At 29.6% G+C, this 20,203-nt stretch overlaps 1 protein-coding gene across 1 annotated transcript; it reads right to left on the reverse strand.

Annotated features, from left to right (window-relative positions):
• Positions 1-12,446: 12,446 nt before the first annotated feature.
• Positions 12,447-17,011, reverse strand: LOC143203150 (uncharacterized). The gene is made up of 6 exons (XM_076415288.1): positions 17,006-17,011; positions 16,893-16,941; positions 12,975-13,076; positions 12,854-12,919; positions 12,587-12,793; positions 12,447-12,528 (listed from the first exon to the last, which is right to left on the reverse strand). Exons 1-6 carry the CDS (start codon positions 17,009-17,011, stop codon positions 12,521-12,523), a joined length of 438 nt encoding a protein of 145 aa, XP_076271403.1. The 3' UTR covers positions 12,447-12,520.
• Between the last annotated feature and the right edge of the window lie 3,192 nt (positions 17,012-20,203).

Genomic DNA, 20,203 nt, shown 5'->3' on the forward strand with positions numbered 1-20,203 from the left:
CTTTTTTTCAGATAAGATAAATAACAGACTTGTTCATCAAGCATGTTTCTTTTGTATATATTTTTGAAAGAATTATATATTTAAAATTATATTGTGGATATAAAGTTATAAAATATTGTTTAAGCAATGATGATTTTCATTAGCAAAAACATTAAAAACACATACATTTTTTAATTAATATTTATAATAAATTCGATGTTTCATATTTTATTGTCTGTATTTATTTAATTTGATATAGAAATTACTACTGACATTGCCTTAATTTAGATAAAATAGTGCTGGAACATTAATTTTGTATTCTTCTCTCTTTCCTTTTTATCAACTAAAATTTTTTTGACTAGACCTAGTGTTTGTTGTGGGTTAGCTGGTACTTTGGCCAACTGAAAAGTATCTGAATCTTTATCCTTCCTAATTTTACACTCTTATTATTATCAAGTAAACATATCTGTCAGGAACGTGAAGAGATCCATTAGATTATCGCACCAAGAAGAAAACCATCCTATATATAAGTTTGGATAACAACTTGGCCACAAAGATCGTCCGATTTGGAAACTTTTGAATTTTTCTGGACTCTATCGCAACAGACACTAGCTAAAAAGGAAGTGCTGCTTCACAAAGACAATGCAACGTGTCACAAGTCAGTGAAAAAGATGGCAAAAAATCCATGAATTGCTTCCTCATCCACCGTATTCTCCAGATCTGGCCCCCATCGACTATTTCCTGTGCTCAGATCTGAAAATAATTCTCGCTGGCAAGACATTTTCGTCGAATGAATAGGTGATCGCCGAAACTGATGCTTATTTTGAAAAGGCAAAAGACAAATCGTATTACAAAAATGGTATCGAAAAGTTGGTGGGTCGCTATAATCTGTGTACCACACTTATTATGTTGAATAAAAAAAAACTAATTTTGCAAAAAATATGTTTTACTATGGTAGGCCGGCGACTTTACAAATGATCTGTTAGTTGACTTGAATTTTCGTGTTATTATTAACTTTTTATCATTTATAGTATAATCACCACTTCACAAGTTTTTCACGCACGAATCTTTTCTAGCACGTCGCTTTTAGCTGGAATTAGTTTTAATCGTCTGAGTATTATTCTGGTAGGATTATAATGGTATAGAAACATTTTAATTTTTTTAATTATTAATATGCCACTACTAGTCGTTGTTGACTAACTTTCAATTTGTCTCTAAAATGACATAAAACTAGGTACTACTTTAAAAAGACTCATTAACATTACTTAGTCTCTAATAAAATAAAATTGGTAGCACTTTTCAATGTTTTTGGCATTTAGTGCACTTCACCACACAATATCACAGTGTTCTGTTGTTAATATATGTCGTTATATTGATATTGTTACCCACATACATCTCCATTAACATACAGTCATTCCTGTTGGTAAATAACCAATAAAATTTGGTGTATTCTAATTTGAGCTCTTTTCATTTATTTTTGATATGCTTCTTCCAACTAAGTTTTGTATCAGTTTTTTTTTTTGGAATTTATGTCAATAATTTACAATCGAATACCAGCAGCATGAAAAATATTTGATATATTAAGGTCTACTTTTTGTATATAATAGTTAAACTATATAAATAAAAATTGTCGAAATCTATGTATGGGCATAGGTTCAAAACCACTGCTAAATGCTACTAAATAGGATAATTCTTGGCTGATGTGTTCGTTATTCTCAAGATAAAATTTTGTAATAAAAAATTAAGAAAACCTTACAGAATTTTTTTTACATATAAATATTATAATATGAAGAGACTAACTGAGATATGAGACAGTTGTCAAAATTTGATGTTTAATGCATAATGCGTTTTATGTCAATTGCTGTAAGTCAAAATAGTTATGAGTACGTGCCAGGGGTGTGCAACTCCAATGGTAAGTAGTGGGGCAAAATGTTGCTTATTTCAATTATTGGCGGCGCTGACAACGTGAATTTGATTGGTTAGTTTAAAATAGTTATGTAGAAACCTGTATGGAAAATACTTTGCTTTGATTGGTCTGCCATTTCGCCTGATTATTTTGTGACGTCACATTTATTCGACAATAGTATTTGAATAAAAATCCAAATTTAATTTCTAAAATTAATTTATTAAAATAAAGTCCTACACAAATATACATAAGTGTAAATAATATAAATATATATAAACAAAAAGCAACAAAAAAACAATTATGAACTCTATTCTAGGCAAAATTAAAATATCAATAATTGTTCTATAATGCCTTCCCATATATGTTTAGTGCCATCAATTTTATGGGATCTATTAGAGTTCTAACTTATCTTGATATATTGAGGGTAAACTTTAAATCCTTCCCTCTTGATATTGCATTAACTTCATTAAACTAAAAATATAATCACACCTCATAATAACTTTTAAAATTTGGTCTTGGAAATCACTATGGATTGGACAGTTGAAACACTAAAAATGTATGTCTTTTTTAATTGATATTTAGATTTTAGAGTATTTAGTCTGTGGAACTACTTAATATAGAATGTAGACAAATATTGCATGTTGTCTCTTTTTCAGAAGTTTTGTTAAATAGCCTGAAATAAGACTAAAACACAATATTAGACTCTTGTTTTCGCCAGAGCAAAGTTCTCTGGAAGTGGTACTAGATCTCCCGTTAAAAAAGAATATAAGTTATCTAACATGTTCATCATCTTCACAATTTTCTCCGGGATAATGATGTGAAAACACTGAAGTGGTGATGAGCCCTTTTAAAGATTACTCGAACATACTAGGTGAAAGATGCTGTTTCTACCTTCATGACCTCTAATAGATCCAACAAAATTCTTTAAGCAATCTTGGTTAAGATTTGTTAAATAAATGTAGTTATTTGTAAATTTAAACACAATAGATTTCTTTAAGGTAATAAATCCCTAAATGTAGCAATTAAATTTATTGATGGCACCGTAACAAATATTTTCTTAACAAGGCAATAAAATTTAAATATATAATTCCTCTACTATACAATGATTGAACACTGATTGTTCTAAAAAGTTAAAGTATTACAACTATTTTAAAGATATTTTACAATTAAAAATAGTATTTATTACTACTAATTATCCAGTTATCTTAATTATTACCTTCTTATAAGACTTCTTTATGTAGAGACATCAAACTGATAGCATACGAACAACTTGGTAGGTTAAATGAATTTTATAACCATTAATAAATGAAAATAAAAATTTAAATAAGTAGGTTTTGATTTTCTGTAAACAAACAATATGTAAACAGACATGTAGTAGATAGATAATTTTATATGTACCTGATAAAAACAATGTTGGCGTTTGATATGCGTTTACCCTAATATCTGTTCCTGGAGGAGGGGTAATTCTAAATTTTTCACTAAAATGTACATTTGATCTATCAATCACGTTCCATGTTAGAGGCGGCACCAGGAATTTAAACTAGCCAATCACAATTTGCGATTGCAGCGTTACCGTTGATTGAACTAAAGAAAACATTTCCCCAAGGTCGCCTATACCGTGAAATTTCTATTTTTTCTATGGTACGTGCTAATTGTTGCTATAAAACAAGCTAATGAGAATATTATTAAAATCATACTGAAGAACCCGGAGGAACTGCTAAAATGTATACACTACAGAATCATCGGCAGGACATAGATAAGCTTTTATAAAATATAATCAAAGCCATTCTGAAGTTATTTAATACTATGCAAACTATAAAATTGTAAGTATAGGAAATAGAATTTTTATTGTATTTGGTGTTTTTAATTGAAGTGGAAGGACGGGCCTTTAGAAATGTGTTGCAGTGTTTGGAATTATATCCTTATAAATCAGGATCTATTCTTAGAGTATCTTTGAATTTTTTCTTATATTATTTTAAGTACGATTCGTAAGTATAATGTAGGTAAGAAGTAAATACTTAAAATTCCAGTTTAAAGTCTCAATTTTAAGAGTAATACTTTATTAATGTTACGCCCAGCTAAACAGGCGTCAACTATATTACATGTAATCAGTGCATTCAAATTTTAAATTTATCTTTATTATTATTTTTAAATTAAGCATTTAGTTCGTATTTTTCACCTAGATTCTACAATCAAATTTTTTCATGTGCTCAGCGAAGCGGGCGGTTATCAGCTGGTAATTTTATATATTAGTTTTGTTTCAAACAACAAAAACGAAATTGTTAATCTACCAATGATGTAATAATATACCAATGAACAATGTATAATATAACAATTCTTCATATTTTATGGTTCACTATAATCAAACTTTTGTTTGTAGTAATTAACAAATTTTAATTAGTATTACGATGGAAGTATAAGTAATTTGATTTAACAAAAGCTATACAATATATATGTTTGTTATTTATTGTGTAAAGTATTTATTTAGTATCGAAGTCAGATGAATAAGACGGGGATTTTTTGCATACGTTGTAATAATATGTAATAAAATTACATTTTATTTATAATATATTAGGAATCCTTATGAGTTTCAGGAATCACCAAACCATTAACTATAATTAGAAAAATGTAAGAATACATCTTCTTAATAAAAACAAAGTTCTTAAAAAGTTAGACTTCTATTTAAGGCTAAAACTGTTAACGTTACTGAACAAAGCAAATGATTCTGAGAGCAATTGAGGCCTAGCGAAGAAAGCGGGTAATATCGGACACATCGATAATCGATTTCCCAATAAATGGCGAGATTGTTATTGAGAAAATATTATATCTTGTCGCATATTCAAAGCGATTGCTTGATCGATTGCGTATAGACATTGCATATTCTCAACATATAGGATAACTTTTACATATAGGACTATTAACATGGAAAATTTTTTATATTACCGGGCATAATTGAATACAAAATTGATATACCCTTTGAAGTCTTTGTCTTTGAATTTCGTTGTAATATCCCAATGATTGCATTACCGTGAGTTCCTCAATTAAGACTGGTTTAATAATTACATGCCACTAAAATCGTTAGCTTTATTGTGAAAAGTATTAGTGTTAGCTGGTGGGTCGAAAATAGATGCGAACATTAGACATTCTTACACTTTAACCAAATTTCCAACTTTTGTTGAATATTTTTGCTATATTTTGCGTATATATATATATATATGTATATGTATATATACGTATATATATATGTGTATATATGTATATATATATATATATATATATATATATATATATGTATATGTATATTTTTTTTTTGAATATGTAATTTGAAGATCGTCTAAGAGAGGTAATGGCTTATGTTAGGAACTTGACTATGTATGACTTGACTATGACTATGTTAAAGAATACCTAAAAATATTTCCATAACTTGCTGGTCTATTTGATTGGTTAAAAAATGCATCTGGAAACCTAGTATTTCTATCATCCTTATGTAATGTATGGTTGTTTGTCGACGACTTACTGCCGACTAACTTACAATTTGTCTCTATAGTGACTTAAAACTAGGTACTTATCTAGGAAGATCCAGTTTGCTCTTACTTAGTCTCTAATAAAATGAAAGTTAGTAGCACTTTTCAGTGTTTTTACCATTTATTACACTTTACTACACAACTACACAATATCACACGGTTTGGTTCTTTTGAGAATGCGTCTTAGTCAGTGTTGTCCAAGAGTTGAAGCACTTTAGTGTTTACATAGAAATGGAGATTTTCGTCGTGTCTTGTTGTGAATCTCTTAATTTCCTCTCTGACAATTGGAAGACTTGATGTAAGTAATTATTCCTGTAGTATGTGGGTGCATCCACAATACATTTCTACATTTTATTTTACAATACTTGTATCTTGTTGATATTATTTCTCGTAGAACATCCCCATAACTGTATTCCGTAGGTCCATACGGATTTTAGTACTGGCTGATACGGCAGCAATTTATTATATATAAACAATTTAGATTTTCTTCCAAATAACCAATATATTTCTTTGTATTTTAATTCGAGTAATTTAATTCTTTTAGATATGCTCCATCGAAAAAGTTTTGCGTTAAGATTCATACCAAAGTACTTAGCATTGTTACTGTATGGGACAATACTATTATTCATATTTATTGTTATATAAACAATTTGGTTGTAGCTGAATTTAATTTACACTGTTTGGTTTTGTTGACTTTTATTCTCCCTGTCTGGTTATGCTTATTTCGATTATTACTGTGTACCAGTTTTCCGGTTGCTTCTTCGTTCTGTCTCCGTAACAGGTATATAAGCCTAATTTATCGAAGGCTCGGGCTACGTCCAAGAATATAGATGAGTAATTTTTTTCTCTTCGTAGGTGTTTTCAATAATAATGTTTCTAATAATGTAATGTAATAATGTTTGTTCATAAAACCATAGTGATGTACAGGCATTAGATTTTTTCTATCTATCACTAGTTTTAGTTTTTTCTTCAAGAGTTTTTTAAATGCTTTGTATATTGTTTTGGAATCATAATAACTTAGGCCATTTTCCAGACATCTGGGACATGATTTAGTCGGAACGCTGCGTTAATCGTGTTGGTGAAGAATTATTTAAACTTAATAAATATTGTCTCTGCCTGTTATCTATTTTATAATTGACCTAGAATGGATTCTTGTTGACTAACTCAACGTACACCTATCATACGGCGAGTTCTAGGACCAGACATATTTTTTAGGGAAGGCTTGGAGTTATTAATAACAATAGTTTACGCCTATTGTCAGTAATATTTTATTAAATACATTTATGTGGCAACAGCTTTGAAGAAAATTAGTTCAGCGGTATGCTTTAAGTGTAGGAAGTTACACACAATCGCGATTAGAGCTACGCGTGGAAACCGATATGTAAACAGAGACTTCAAATTGAAAGGACTCAAGTATATTTGCCGGGTTTATAGCAAGCTCAGTTATTTCAATAAATACAAAAATATAAGTGGAGATGTTACACAAATTATGTTAGAAAGACAATACTGTTGGTGTAGTGTAGCGGCCAATTTAAAATGATCTGAATCGAGATGGAAATTCAATGAAAAAAAAAATTCAAAGAAGTGGATTGAAGCCGCACGATTACTATTATCCTTGGGAATACATTAAATCATTCATTCAGTTCTACCGTTATGGCATACCATAGGGTTTAGCAATTCTGCCACAAATTAGTATTACAGAAACTTAATTTTCTAATAAGGGTCTAACAATGCAGATAGTAGAAATTGATGGGGCAACGTTATTTCAATGGCTTCATAATGGGGTGATATTAGTAATGTAAAAACTATCGAGAAATAAATGACAATGTCAATAATCGGAAAAGTATTTATAGAAATTGTTCAAATGAGGCTTTAGGGAGTTCGCGAAAAAACAACCCGAGAAGAGCTGACGTGATTTAGAATGAATTACGGTTGTGTAGAAAAGTGTTGTGACATCGCTTTGTGGAGTGAAAGTGTTACATGTGTGTCTTTGTTGTTTTCATTAATATTCTGTTTGATTTTGACCGTATATGCAGGCACTAACTTTGGGTAGTCCTGACCGTGTTCTCATAAAAAACTTCTTTGGGCATCTTACGATGGTTCCATTAGCTGCGTCTGTCAAATTGATTTGATATCTGAGTTAATTCATTTATGTAGATTTTTTTAGAGGATATGAAGTAATATATGGTGCATTCGCTGATACGTATGTTGATACTTCGAGCAGTACATATAATATTATTAAACTCTTTCCAACTCTTATATTCCTTCTGTATACCAGTCCTATATGGCTTCAATATTTGGATCGTAAAATAAAGAGAATTATCTCCCATGTATAAAATTGTTGCTAAGTTTTATTCATCTAAACTATCTGAAGGCACGTCAAATGGCTTTATTTACTACAGAGGGAAATACGATTAAAATATATTTATATTACTAGAGAAAATTAAAAAATAGAATTTTAATAAAATATTTGTTTTAAATACTAGTTAACATTTATATAAAATAATTTCGAAATACATAAAAACACAATATCTAATCTGAAGAATCGATAACTAATTTTCTAATTGTACATTATTATTTCCTTAAATATTATGAAGTAAAAAACTAGAAATTAAAGAATCCTTTGTTCAAAATATACTTAAAATATGAAAACGGCTGGTTTATCTACTGCTGCGAAATGCTTAATGAACGAAATGTTGCAATGTTTATTCCTGCTTGGAAATGAACTTTACTCAATAGGGTTGTTAAGGCTTTTCTCATAGACTTAACGTCAATACCTTATCATCCTACATAAACTTTCTTTCTTTGTCTTTGGAAACAGAACCGTAAAAATATCATAATAATAAAACGATATTAGACACATTTATTTGTTCTTCTCAATTTCCTAAAAAAGTACTTACTTCTTTTTATTTCTTATATATATATATATACACACTTGAGCTGCACGCCGAAAACATGGTTACGGGTGTGCCTATTTAAGTTCCTACTCTACATTTTTTTTATGATTTGGATGCTGTTACAGTCTGCATTGGTTAGTTTGACTTCATTCAAATGCCAAGGCAAATTCTTCATGTTTTTCTCCAACCCCGTATATGAAGAATGAAGTCATACCATTGAGATAAGACAATAAGTGTACAGTTGAGGAACAAGTCCAGACACGCCGATTACAATAGTTTGGTACCTGTCGAATGAAGGGTGAACAAATTTGCAGCGAACGACTCAACGAGCATCTGAATAATAGGTGATTAATACTGTTAGGGACTAGAATCGTTGTGACCGATCGTCAACAGTGTCAAGATATCGTGCAGAGGATTTGAATTTTTACGACCCAATCAGCAGCGTAATTTAAGAAGCAGACCCGATATCTAATCCCGCCGCTGAAAAATTGATACGTCGTTTCTGGATACATAAGAACCGATAAGACTTGTGATATTCTTTAAAAAGATGGATGCTTCATCAATCGTGATGATAATTGTTTAGCCAGGAACAAGTGAATATCGGCAGCTTATTGGGTTAGGATTTATAGTTTAAATAATAAGCACTTTAGCGCCACACAACATTTGCTAAAGTTTCAAAGTTTAGCAACAACCAATAAGTAATTATTAATGAAATAAGCAATACTGGAGCAAAAAGTTGAGGCGTTAAGTTAAAACTACGCAATTATATCGCCTTATTATTTTTTTAACATCTCGGCATTCCATTTCAACATTTACCTTTCTTCCTTTCAATTATACACACATTATCAGAGTTTATTGTTTATTGCAGTAATTGTGCAGAAATGTATATAATGTCGAAGAAACTAGTACAAAAATGTCATTCTAAGAATCATGTCGATTCATTATATATAATATTACAAAAATGGAAAATAAAATCAGAACCCTTCACAGCATAAAATTGAGCATTAATTGAGCACAACATAAAATGAATTAAATCATCTGAATCATCAATCTGTTAAACAGTGTTAAAGTAGATTAACTTGTCTATAGCATCGCAGAAACATTTAACATAATTAAAACACGTCTTCTGAGGGAAGATTTGGAAATATCACAACTTTGGGAAGAAACATTATAAAAGTAAGATAATCAGCAAAGCACAATAAAATCAAGGAAACAAGCTGAATATTAGAAATAGTTTTTTCCCTTTTAATTTTGTACTATTCCTGTATTCCTTTTAACAAATATGACTTAAAAGCAATTAAGTCATCAATAGAACAACATAATCACGATACATCTCCCAAGTTAAATGATTAGTTTTATATACATAACATTGCTTACTTTATTAATAATTAAAGAACCAGTTTAGCTCTATTCATACGTTAAATTATGCGATATAACATATACATTTTAATAGGGATTTATAAAATAATAAATGCAAATCTAGCGCAACATATTAAAGCTAATGGTATTTCGAGTTATTCAATTCAACAAATTAATTTACAAATTTAATTTATCTGATGTGATTATTCATCAATTATTAGGAGCTCGCATGTGTTCTGATATATTTTTTCAATTTATTTCAACAATTATTAATATATATTCTCTCAAATGCTTCACAAAACTTTATGATTTTATTGTTAAACGTATAAACGCTTTTTGCATTTATTGAGAAAAGTACAATTTGGCACAATATATATTAATTCAAAGTATCTCGCATGATTTTCTATAATTTTTTGAATATTTCTGGCAGCTGGCGATACAGTGTTAAACGAATGATGTTGGTTTGCCAGCAATCCGATCACAGAGATGTTTTCACTCTTTATTAACATTTTGAGCCAATATGCCAGCCAAGTAATGTTGCACCGCTTTGAACAAATTACATTCAGAAGTCACTATATTTGGTTAGTACGTTGGGTGCTGTAAAACTTTCCATTTCAACTGCTACTGTGTATTCTTCTCATGTGCACAGCAAAGTTTTATTTCAAATAATATTCCGCCTCGGTGTTAATATGAATGTCTTGGGATTAACTAAATTAATTAAATTAACTAAATAAATTAAATATGGATTAACCTATGATTTTTTACACTTGAGATTGTCGTGGTAAATTTTTCATCGTTAGCCACAATTCGCTACAGAAAAAAAAAGTTCTTCTTTTACCTGAAGAATAGCGAAAATATTGCAACTTGTCAAAATGGCATTTTCAGATAATTTGTGTGTTATCTATTTACGCTGCTTTTGGATCTTTCTAATCACATATAAACATGTAACAATAGTTGTCTTCAAACTTTTTTGGTCCTCCAGGCTGTTATTTGTCATTATCATCAAAATCACCACTTTTAAATTACTAATTCTATAACCGATAATCTGGATATAACAGAACGGTACTGCATAAGTCCCCAAAACTTTTAGTTTAATTCTTTTGCATATATTTATTTTATTTCACAACATCTATTACACTTAGTACAAATTCATTATTCAATTCTTAGAAATTCTTAGAACTTAGTAAATTCACATTTTATAGTTGAGCATTTAGAAATGTTTTTTTTGTTAGATGAATAGATGTGTATCGCTATGTTATCCTATATTTTCTTTTCATTAATCTGCATAATCTTAATTTTTAATATATAATGAAGTAATTATCTAGTGGCAATTTAAAAGGGCCATATTATGAATAAAAATATTTGTTACAAGATTTCGTCATACATTATTATTTATTGAAAGGAAAATTAAAAATAATATATGAAATGTATTCTTTCACTGTACTACTAGTGAGTACATTCAGGAGGCGAGGACAGTTTTATTGATGGATATACTGCAAATCGGTGAATAAAATTTTGAGTTAGTTACAAGTTTGAAAATTTTATAATTTTCGTTGAAACTGGATGTCTGATCACTGATTAGATGCTACGCCGCATCAAAGACTAAATAACGTCAGTTGGAATACTGCGAAGCCTTAAAAATAAACATCAAATCCTGAACATTATAAAAGAAAAACATTTTTCACTGACGAAATGAAAAATTTCTTAACTGTATGGATAAATTGTTTTTTCAAACTATTTATTGGCTACATCTTTCTAGTAATTTTATATTTCTAATTTTCCTTTATATTGTTTCTAAAAATCTAAGATTTGTGAAATAAACTTAATTAACCTAATTAACCCTTGATGTATTGGTGTACTCCATATATTTTAAAAACATGACACCTTTTTCACACAGAACTGTTAGTTCGTTAGTTCATATGTTGGTAGTTCGAAGTTATAAATAGATTTTTGTCTCTTCAGCCTTCTGGTGAGGCTATTCTTGTATGTCAGTTGTAGTATTTTGACGTTTTTATGATCACGCGATCTTTCTTGATATTTTTTTCGCAAATCTTTTACTTTTTCCGCTATCTGTTAATACCCTTGCATCTTTCTGGATGCCGTCATTTCTAACGCATCATGAGGCACTAACAATGTTTTGCCGAACTTTGGTTTGATAAGTTTGGATAATGTTAGATTTCTTTGTGGAACTCCCTAATTTCATACCGTATGTCTCACTGGTTTCAAAATTTGTTTCTATACAAAGTTCCTCTCGTTTATTTTTAACATGATCTTTCCACTTAAGATTGGCATTGGATTGGCTGAAGTGTCACGCCCGAGTAGTTAGCTGTGGTGGAATTATTCTAGAACCAACTATAACCGGCAGACTGTATAGGCATTGTAGCATACAATTATATTCGCCATTCCATGGTCCACTCAGTCCACTCAGTTCTATTTACAGTTGTCTCAATATTATTATTGTAGTGGGTAATTATATAATATCAGCCATTGTTATACCTTCTCATTTTGAGATATCATTAGTGGAGAGTAAATATTAGTAGTGGAGAGTAAAAAGCATTCGCATATTTTCGCAATTCAAATTTTTGATTTACGTTGTTAACTCAGTTTATTTAATATAATTTTCTCAAATGATAATCAGCTTTGTTGCTTTACGTTTTTGTTTTTTCTTGCTCTACACAATAATGATAAATAAAAGTATATTTTAATAAAAATAAATTTTATTTCATAACATTATAGAAATATTGACAATTTAGAAAAAATATTTACAATTTCTTATACTTGCAAGAATGAGGAACAATTTTTTCTTAATAGTTAATTGCTTTCATCGATTTTCTTTTTGCTGGTTGCTCATTAATTTACCATCCTAAAATTAATCAAAAATGGTTGTAGCATTATTAATGAAAACCTGTTTTAACCCTTACCTTTTCCGCCATATCCACCTCCGATACCACCACCGTAACCACCTCCGAGACCGCCTCCGAATCCACCGCCTCCGTATCCACCACCTCCGCTGCTGATTACTTTGATCACTCTGGTACCTCCTCCGATGCCGCCGCCATAACCACCACCTCCGAAACCGCCTCCTCCAAGACCGCCACCGCCAAATCCTCCGGATTTCAGTCCTCCTCCTGTATGAAATTAAGTATCGTTAAAACTGTTTGATATTTTTAGAAAATGTATTGACTCACCATAGCCGCCACCGCCAAAACCGCCTCCACCGAAGCCACCACCTCCGAATCCGCCGGATTTGAATCCTAGGAATTGAAAATATTGTTATTCTGATATTGATATAATAATTTTAGGTTGTACCTCCTCCTAGACCACCGCCGCCAAATCCACCACCTCCGAAACCGCCGCCTCCATATCCGCCTCCTCCATATCCACCGCCGCCGCCTCCTCTAAGTAATCCAGCTGAAATGATAATAATATTAATATAGAAATAACGCATTATTAAATTAATATGTTATATTACATGTTACTCAATAAATGTTGTGTTTGGCACTCGCCGGGTTACTACTAATAATATTCTCATATTATTTGTGGTTAACACTAATCTTTATAGAATACTTGCCTTGTCAACAATTCATTTATCGTAATATTAGGAGAGTAAATATCTTTTAAAAGCATTGGATAGTAATTTCGTGTATTAATTAGGATTTTTTTTGATGGTTGAAATTAAACAGGTATTTGACAACAGATATGGAACAAACAGCAATGGTTATTATTACTGTTTCCTATCGTTGTTTCAAGAATCATTAAAAAGTATATAAAGTAGTCTTAAAAAACCTTATGTGAAGTTTCGTGAGAGATCTGACACCGTAAGGATACCAAAAGTTTTAATTTAACAAAGCACATGGTACATTACGACTAGTTATCCACTATGTAATTTCATTAAGTAATTCATATTAATCTTAAAGTTAATATCTGAGGTTTTTGACCCAGAATTAGCGCTTGATAGATATACTCCTGCTTGTGCACTCCACATAAGTTTAAAACACTGCACACTTTTCACATATAGCAATTATAATTAATTTTAAATGGTTTTTGTTCTTCACTCTTCAATCGTTTCTTTTGCAAATCGTTTCGTTAACCTTAAGCATATCCTTAAGCCTTTGGGTACGTACTTCTTTCTAATAGAGACATGGAATAATGCTGCAAAGAACTTTGTTTTGATAAATTTAGATAATATTGATCTTTAATTTCTTTGTGCATCCCAATAGTTGTACACCATAGGTTCCCACATAAAAATTAATTTAACAATCAATTGTTGGAGGGTGATAATTTTGATTGTCGTTCAAGCAACTACCACACATTTTTGAACCTCTTACAAAATTCTGCTCTTTTTTTAAATTCTCCTTCCATTTGTGTTTGGCATCAATTGACCCACGTTTTTTTCTGTATTCGTATACGAAATGACTTTATGTTATTTATGTGAAATTCACATATATAAATATATCATGATCTATTTACAGTTGTTTTATTGTTATTGCCTGTAACGAATAGTGCAATATCATCAGAAATTATCATCGTTATTCCTTCATAGGAATATCTCTGGTATAATGTACCAATACAATTTCTCCAAGAGAACCACCTACATTCGCACTAATGTTATAACTGATTGGGTCACGTCTATAGATATAGCCGAACAAATTTCCTTCCGTTTATTTCTAAATCCAAATTAATGAGCCAAAATCAGAAGTTGTTTACAATTTTGTATAAAAATTCGACCGAAGGCAACAACACGGGATCTCCCAGAATGCTTGGTATTGTCAAGGCGAAATAAAAAGGATTTTTTATACTGGTTTATGAAAATGGAGGAAAAATGAGTCCACTACTACATATCCGAAAATCGTTAACTGAGAAAAAGCATTTGGTGAAAACAATACAGGCTAAACAAAGAAATGGCTCGATTTAAATTTCGGTTATTATGATTCATAAAAATGATGAAGGTCATCTACCGATATACTGGGTTAAACATGAACACCGATAACGATCATAACTTTAAGTTGCCATTTAATTTCACTCGAGAAGGCGTATGGATGAACATGAGGCAGTTTAAATTCACAAAGTATTGGAAGGAAGATTTTTGAATAAAATTTGGCTATGCGGGAATTTTTCTAGAGAGTATTTGCTCATAGTCAATCAGAAATGTTTGGCATCTTGTAAGAGAACGAACAAACATTTCTGTATTATTGATGGACAACAGACTTGAAAACCCGACGATGAAAAATTTAGATAAAATGAGTAAAATGTGAACTTTCCGCATGACACAGAAGTGCCTAATATTAATATCTAGTATTGCCCAGCTTTATTGCACCAACTGAGGACTGAAACTGAGAAAAATAGAACATATATAACTACATTAATTCGCGTAAAGTTATAAGTTAGATCGAATCTATCGAAATAAAAATACTTTGTTATAATTTTAATATATGTTCAATTATGTTATAAACTCCGTAAATCTAAGGAGAACTTTTTAATATATTGTAATAAACAACTGATAGTATGTATCAAATTAAATATTGTCTTTGCTTTTAGGAATTATATTGCAATATATCATTTTAAAATATCACGACAACTATATAAATTTGGTTAATAATACCAAAAATCAATTTCGTTGCCTTTTCTCAATTCAATGATTTTATAACAGATATTAATAAATTACTGTTGGTGATAATAAATGACAAATATGATAATAAATTACCTTCAGTTTCAAGAAATGAATGTAGTAAACTGGTAAATACACATAATAAAACATAACATAACTGGATTTCAATATATTTTACATTCAAAATTATCTAAGTTGCTGTATATATTAAAATAGTAATTTGTGGTCACTAAAAATATGGTTGCTATTTAAATACATTTTATACGCTGTAATGTTGTCTTTAAAATATCTATATTAATATTTCTTGAGTTACTCTTACTTATTTGATTTTTGTCTCTTGATTTCTCTAATGTATAATTTTCCTCTTAAGTATACTTCTCTAAAATTCATGTTTCGGTTTCAATATTCATATTAGATATATAAAAATAAAACAGTAAAAAAAAACGGTTTGGAATACTAAGCAACTTCGAAAATAACGAATAAAATCAAATATTATTGAACGAAAACCCAACTTAAATTCTCAAAGAATATTCAGGTAGTTTAGCAGTGAATCAGATATTTATATACGGTGAAAAAGATCAGAAGGTAAAGAAAATAGCTGCCACACAAATTGACCAAAAATGCCATCTCGAACCGTTTCAAGATCATAGATTCAGTGTTAAGTAATTGCCTGGTAAGAAAGTAGTTGTATTGTGTCGTACGGTTAGTTCAGGAAAGGAACATTTATGGTACTTTAAGCTACTAAACTGAACCGAACTGTTACTGCACACTGTCCACTACTTTTGGTGCAAAAAAATGTCAACAATAGCGACTAACCTATGCAAATTTCTTGTCTTCCATGACAAAGTTCAGCCACACATTGTAAAAGATGTGGATACACTTATGCAGCTCGGATGGATAGTTCTGCTGCACCTAGTATATCCATAAAACATAGCAACTTCTGATTAGCATTTGATCAGATCGATGTAGTATTATTCGGTTTCGAAATGCTGAAGAGTGCGAAAATAGATCGATGATTGGGTCGTTGGCAAACCAACCTATTTCTTTCGACACGGTATTGTCACGACAATATTTTGATTAATATACATTGCTTCATATTTTCTCAGTAAACGCTTCTTTAGTGTGAAAAATTATTATAATTCATGTAAACATATAATATAAAAAGAATAATTATTGAAATTTACGGCATTGGCGAAATCACAAATAATATAATTCTGTGTGTTTTGTCATATTTGAATAAAATTGTTAACTTTTATCCATTTTTAAATTAAAAAAAGTCAACAAGAAACACTCGACAGTAAACAGGGTATTCGCCTTATTTGGCTAAAAAACGCTTCGAGGGCATTATTTCAATTTGATAGAGTATATTCAAACAGCACTGAAGAAGGTTTTTAAGAGTATTCTAGAAATATAATTAAGGAACTATTTGGAACATTGTATCCAACGAGAGTATATTTGGGGAGAACCAAAGTATATATATTAAAGTGTTCATTGAAACGTTACGGATAAACGCCTATGAGCTATAAAATGTATCAAAACGAAAGAAGAGAAACGGATATATGATGTTTAATAAAATATATTACATAATTCCGTATAATTCAAAAGTACAATTTACTTACCTTGAGTGTAGCTGGCGGCAGCTGCTACGATCAACAAACAAGCGAATACCTGAAAAAGATGAATAGTTTGTTATCACTACTAGAAGATATACTTTAAATTGTTTTTATTGTACCTTCATGTTCAAGTTCAGATGATGACTGACTTGATGAATCCCTGATCCGTCAGCTTTTTATACCGGCCAGATCGTGATCTGTTACCCCCATTTTCAAAATCCCTCTCGCATCGATCCGTTCATCCCCCCATCCTTCATCATCGAACAATAACAATAATTATTTTAATTGGTGCGGTACAGTTTTGGTAATTTGGCAGCCGAATCTTTTTCGGTTTACATTCTAATGCATCTTTACACAACACCTGGTCGCGGTTTTTTTTATTTCGCATTGAATCTAGTAACATATTAACAAGACGATTGCAGTTTGGTTTTTGAGCAATATTAATGGTGTATATTTTAGATATTATTTAAATGGTTTTTGGAATTGCTAATGTATTTTTGTAAGTAAAAGTGAATTCTAATATAAAATGCCGATACCTAAAATAATATAATAATGTACTGTATTGTGTAAAGCACTGAATTTGTAGTTAAACCAAATGATTCAAAACTAATTTTTATATATTCCTTAATAAAAATTTTAAAACAATTAATTAGTTATTCATCCAAATATTATTTATTTATCACGTTTTGCATGTTTGTTTTTAAATTGAATTTATATAGTACTACTAATACTAATTACTAATATAATATATGTTATATATAAAATAAATTAATAATATATATATATATATATATATATATATATATATATATATATATATATATATATATATATGTATATATATATACATTTTTTCGTAACATATATTCTTATGTTGTATGAAAAGTCCTAAAAACGCTTCTTATCCCAGAATGCACTTTTTACATACTATTCAATTAATATTCAACAATTGTGTTAACGTTTGTGCAAATTCAAATTATTAATACTCAAAAACTATATTCGAGTAATCCCTTTTTTTATTCTGTGTCACAATTTATTGCAAATATTAATTACTGAAATTTCTGTAAAGAGATTTTGAAAATTATTGTTCGAATTATTAGGTATTAGTTAGAGTATGACAAAGCTACCATATCAGTTATATATGAGAAAACAGAATTGTTAAAAATAGCGTTGGGAACTATCGACTGAAAACGGCTATCGATTAATTAGTAATTTACTATCGACTATTTCAGTGAACTACTTTCAGTCGCTATTTTTGGATCAACTGATTTGACTACTTTTTACTATCGATTGTTTCAGTTATGTATTTTCAGTTACTATTTTCGGACCTATGATTTTCATTCGACTGATTTTTAAAATTCTTCATAATGTTCTAGTAATGTGCCGAATTTAAGCTTACATAGTTTTATATGTAATATATATGATTTTACATTTTGTTTGTAGTATTATTGGAAATAGCAATATATTGCATATTAACGTAGGAGCATCTTGGAACTATATTTCAAGATTATTTATTAGTGTAAGAAGAAAAATTATTACATTTTGATCGATAAATAGAGAAATAATTTTTACTTCAAATCATGTTATGTTGAAAACTATTGGGTCTTTTTTTTAATGACTTTTTCGACTTTCTAGGTCTCTCATTGTTTATTCAAGCCTTTTGAATGTTAAAACTTCTTTCATTTAAATTTCCACGAGTAATAATATTCTTAATAATAAAATATTTATTATTAACGATAAAAGTTATTACTGTATTTAAAAGGCGTGCAATGGTTATATAGTTAATAAAGATTGATTGAGAAGATACGATACAAATATTTAGTGGTCATTACTCCATTTCTCTATACAATCAAGTCAAATATATAAAATGTAAAAATAATTTTATAACATTCAAAATAAAATTGATGAAATATTTTGAAGCTAATACATTACAGCAATTATCTGTTTCCCTTTTTTTTAAAAAAGTTCGAAAAGAACTACGTATCGTCTTACTTATGGCACATTTGAAAAAAATAATAAGCACATATTGAAATGGAATAGAAATAAACCAGTTATTTTTATTATAATATGTCATTGTTACTTTCCGAATGTACGACTAAATTATTAAATATATTCGGGATCATTAGTCAATTCCTGTTTTCACACTGCCACTTGCCAATTTAAAATTATTTGAAATTAATTATATCCATCCTGTTCTCCCTCAAAATTAGTACGGGAAGGATCTCCGTCAGTTATCACTAATAGAGAAACAGTTAAAGTGTGCAATTGACTGACACATTAATTATTATTTTCAGTACAGAAGTACAGAATGCTAGTTAAAAGTAAAAGTGCTATAATATAAAAGTTCAGAGGTTATCAAAATATGTATATTAAATTAACTCATTTTACCATATATAATTTAGGACTGAATATTTTAGGAGTCAAAAGTTTCATGATTTAAACCATATTTTTATTATTAAAACATTATGAATCCATCAAAATTTAGTAAATAATAATGAAATAATGTATATAATTATAATTTTTCATATAATAATATTATGTTATAATTTATATAGTTATTAAACTACATATTCCTGAGTAATTAAAGAGAACAATTAAAGTTTCTTAAGAAAAAATAAACTACAGAAAAATACTTTCTAATATTTAGAGATTTATTATTGTATAAGTGACAGGTAGTGAGGGTATTATAATTATCTATCAACGCTATATATAGTAATAAAAGAAGAAGTTTTCTCCGATTAATTTTTTTGATGTTAAAAAATAAGTAGTATTAGTTATTTTAACGCCTCTTAATTGATTATAATTAGAAATTGACAACATGTTTCTGACTGCATTTGTAAATATCTCTAAGCAATGGTGTAAAATCCGACAAGGACTAAAGATTCCAGTTTGGTTGCCTTCTAGGATGGCCTCTGTGAACGGGCCAGTCGGGAAAACGAGCACCGTGATTTGGAATCCATTTTAAGGAGTTAGCCCAACTCTAAATGCTTCGAATACGCTAGTTATTTATATTTTACAGGAAAATTAGGTCCGATATTTTTTATTTGAACCAAATGAACCATAGTGGCAAAATACACGACTAATGGAAACAAGCTGAATACAAAAAAACGTGGAAATATTAGAAGATTGTATAAATATTGTGACTTTTTTAAAGGAAAAATAAATATATATTTGCTTACAAATTTTATTTAATTTATTAGTCTGAAACCTAAGATGCTATTCTATATTATCATATATTAATCCTGCTTAATTCTGTTATCTACTATTAAGATTTGAATGTAATATATAAAAAGTGATATTTAATTTCAACAACATCC

This window comes from Rhynchophorus ferrugineus, unplaced genomic scaffold (genome assembly GCF_030347505.1).
Source record: "Rhynchophorus ferrugineus isolate W39M unplaced genomic scaffold, kcgeb_rfMv2 rfM9, whole genome shotgun sequence".
Taxonomy (NCBI): Eukaryota; Metazoa; Arthropoda; class Insecta; order Coleoptera; family Curculionidae; genus Rhynchophorus; species Rhynchophorus ferrugineus.

What these genes read in the sequence shown, in the direction of transcription:
- LOC143203150 (XM_076415288.1), bottom strand. An exon ending in CGGCGGTGGTCTAGGAGGAG is followed by an intron (nt 12,920 to 12,974) that starts GTACAACCTAAA and finishes TTCAATTCCTAG; the next exon opens with GATTCAAATCCGGCGGATTC. An exon ending in TTTTGGCGGTGGCGGCTATG is followed by an intron (nt 12,794 to 12,853) that starts GTGAGTCAATAC and finishes AATTTCATACAG; the next exon opens with GAGGAGGACTGAAATCCGGA.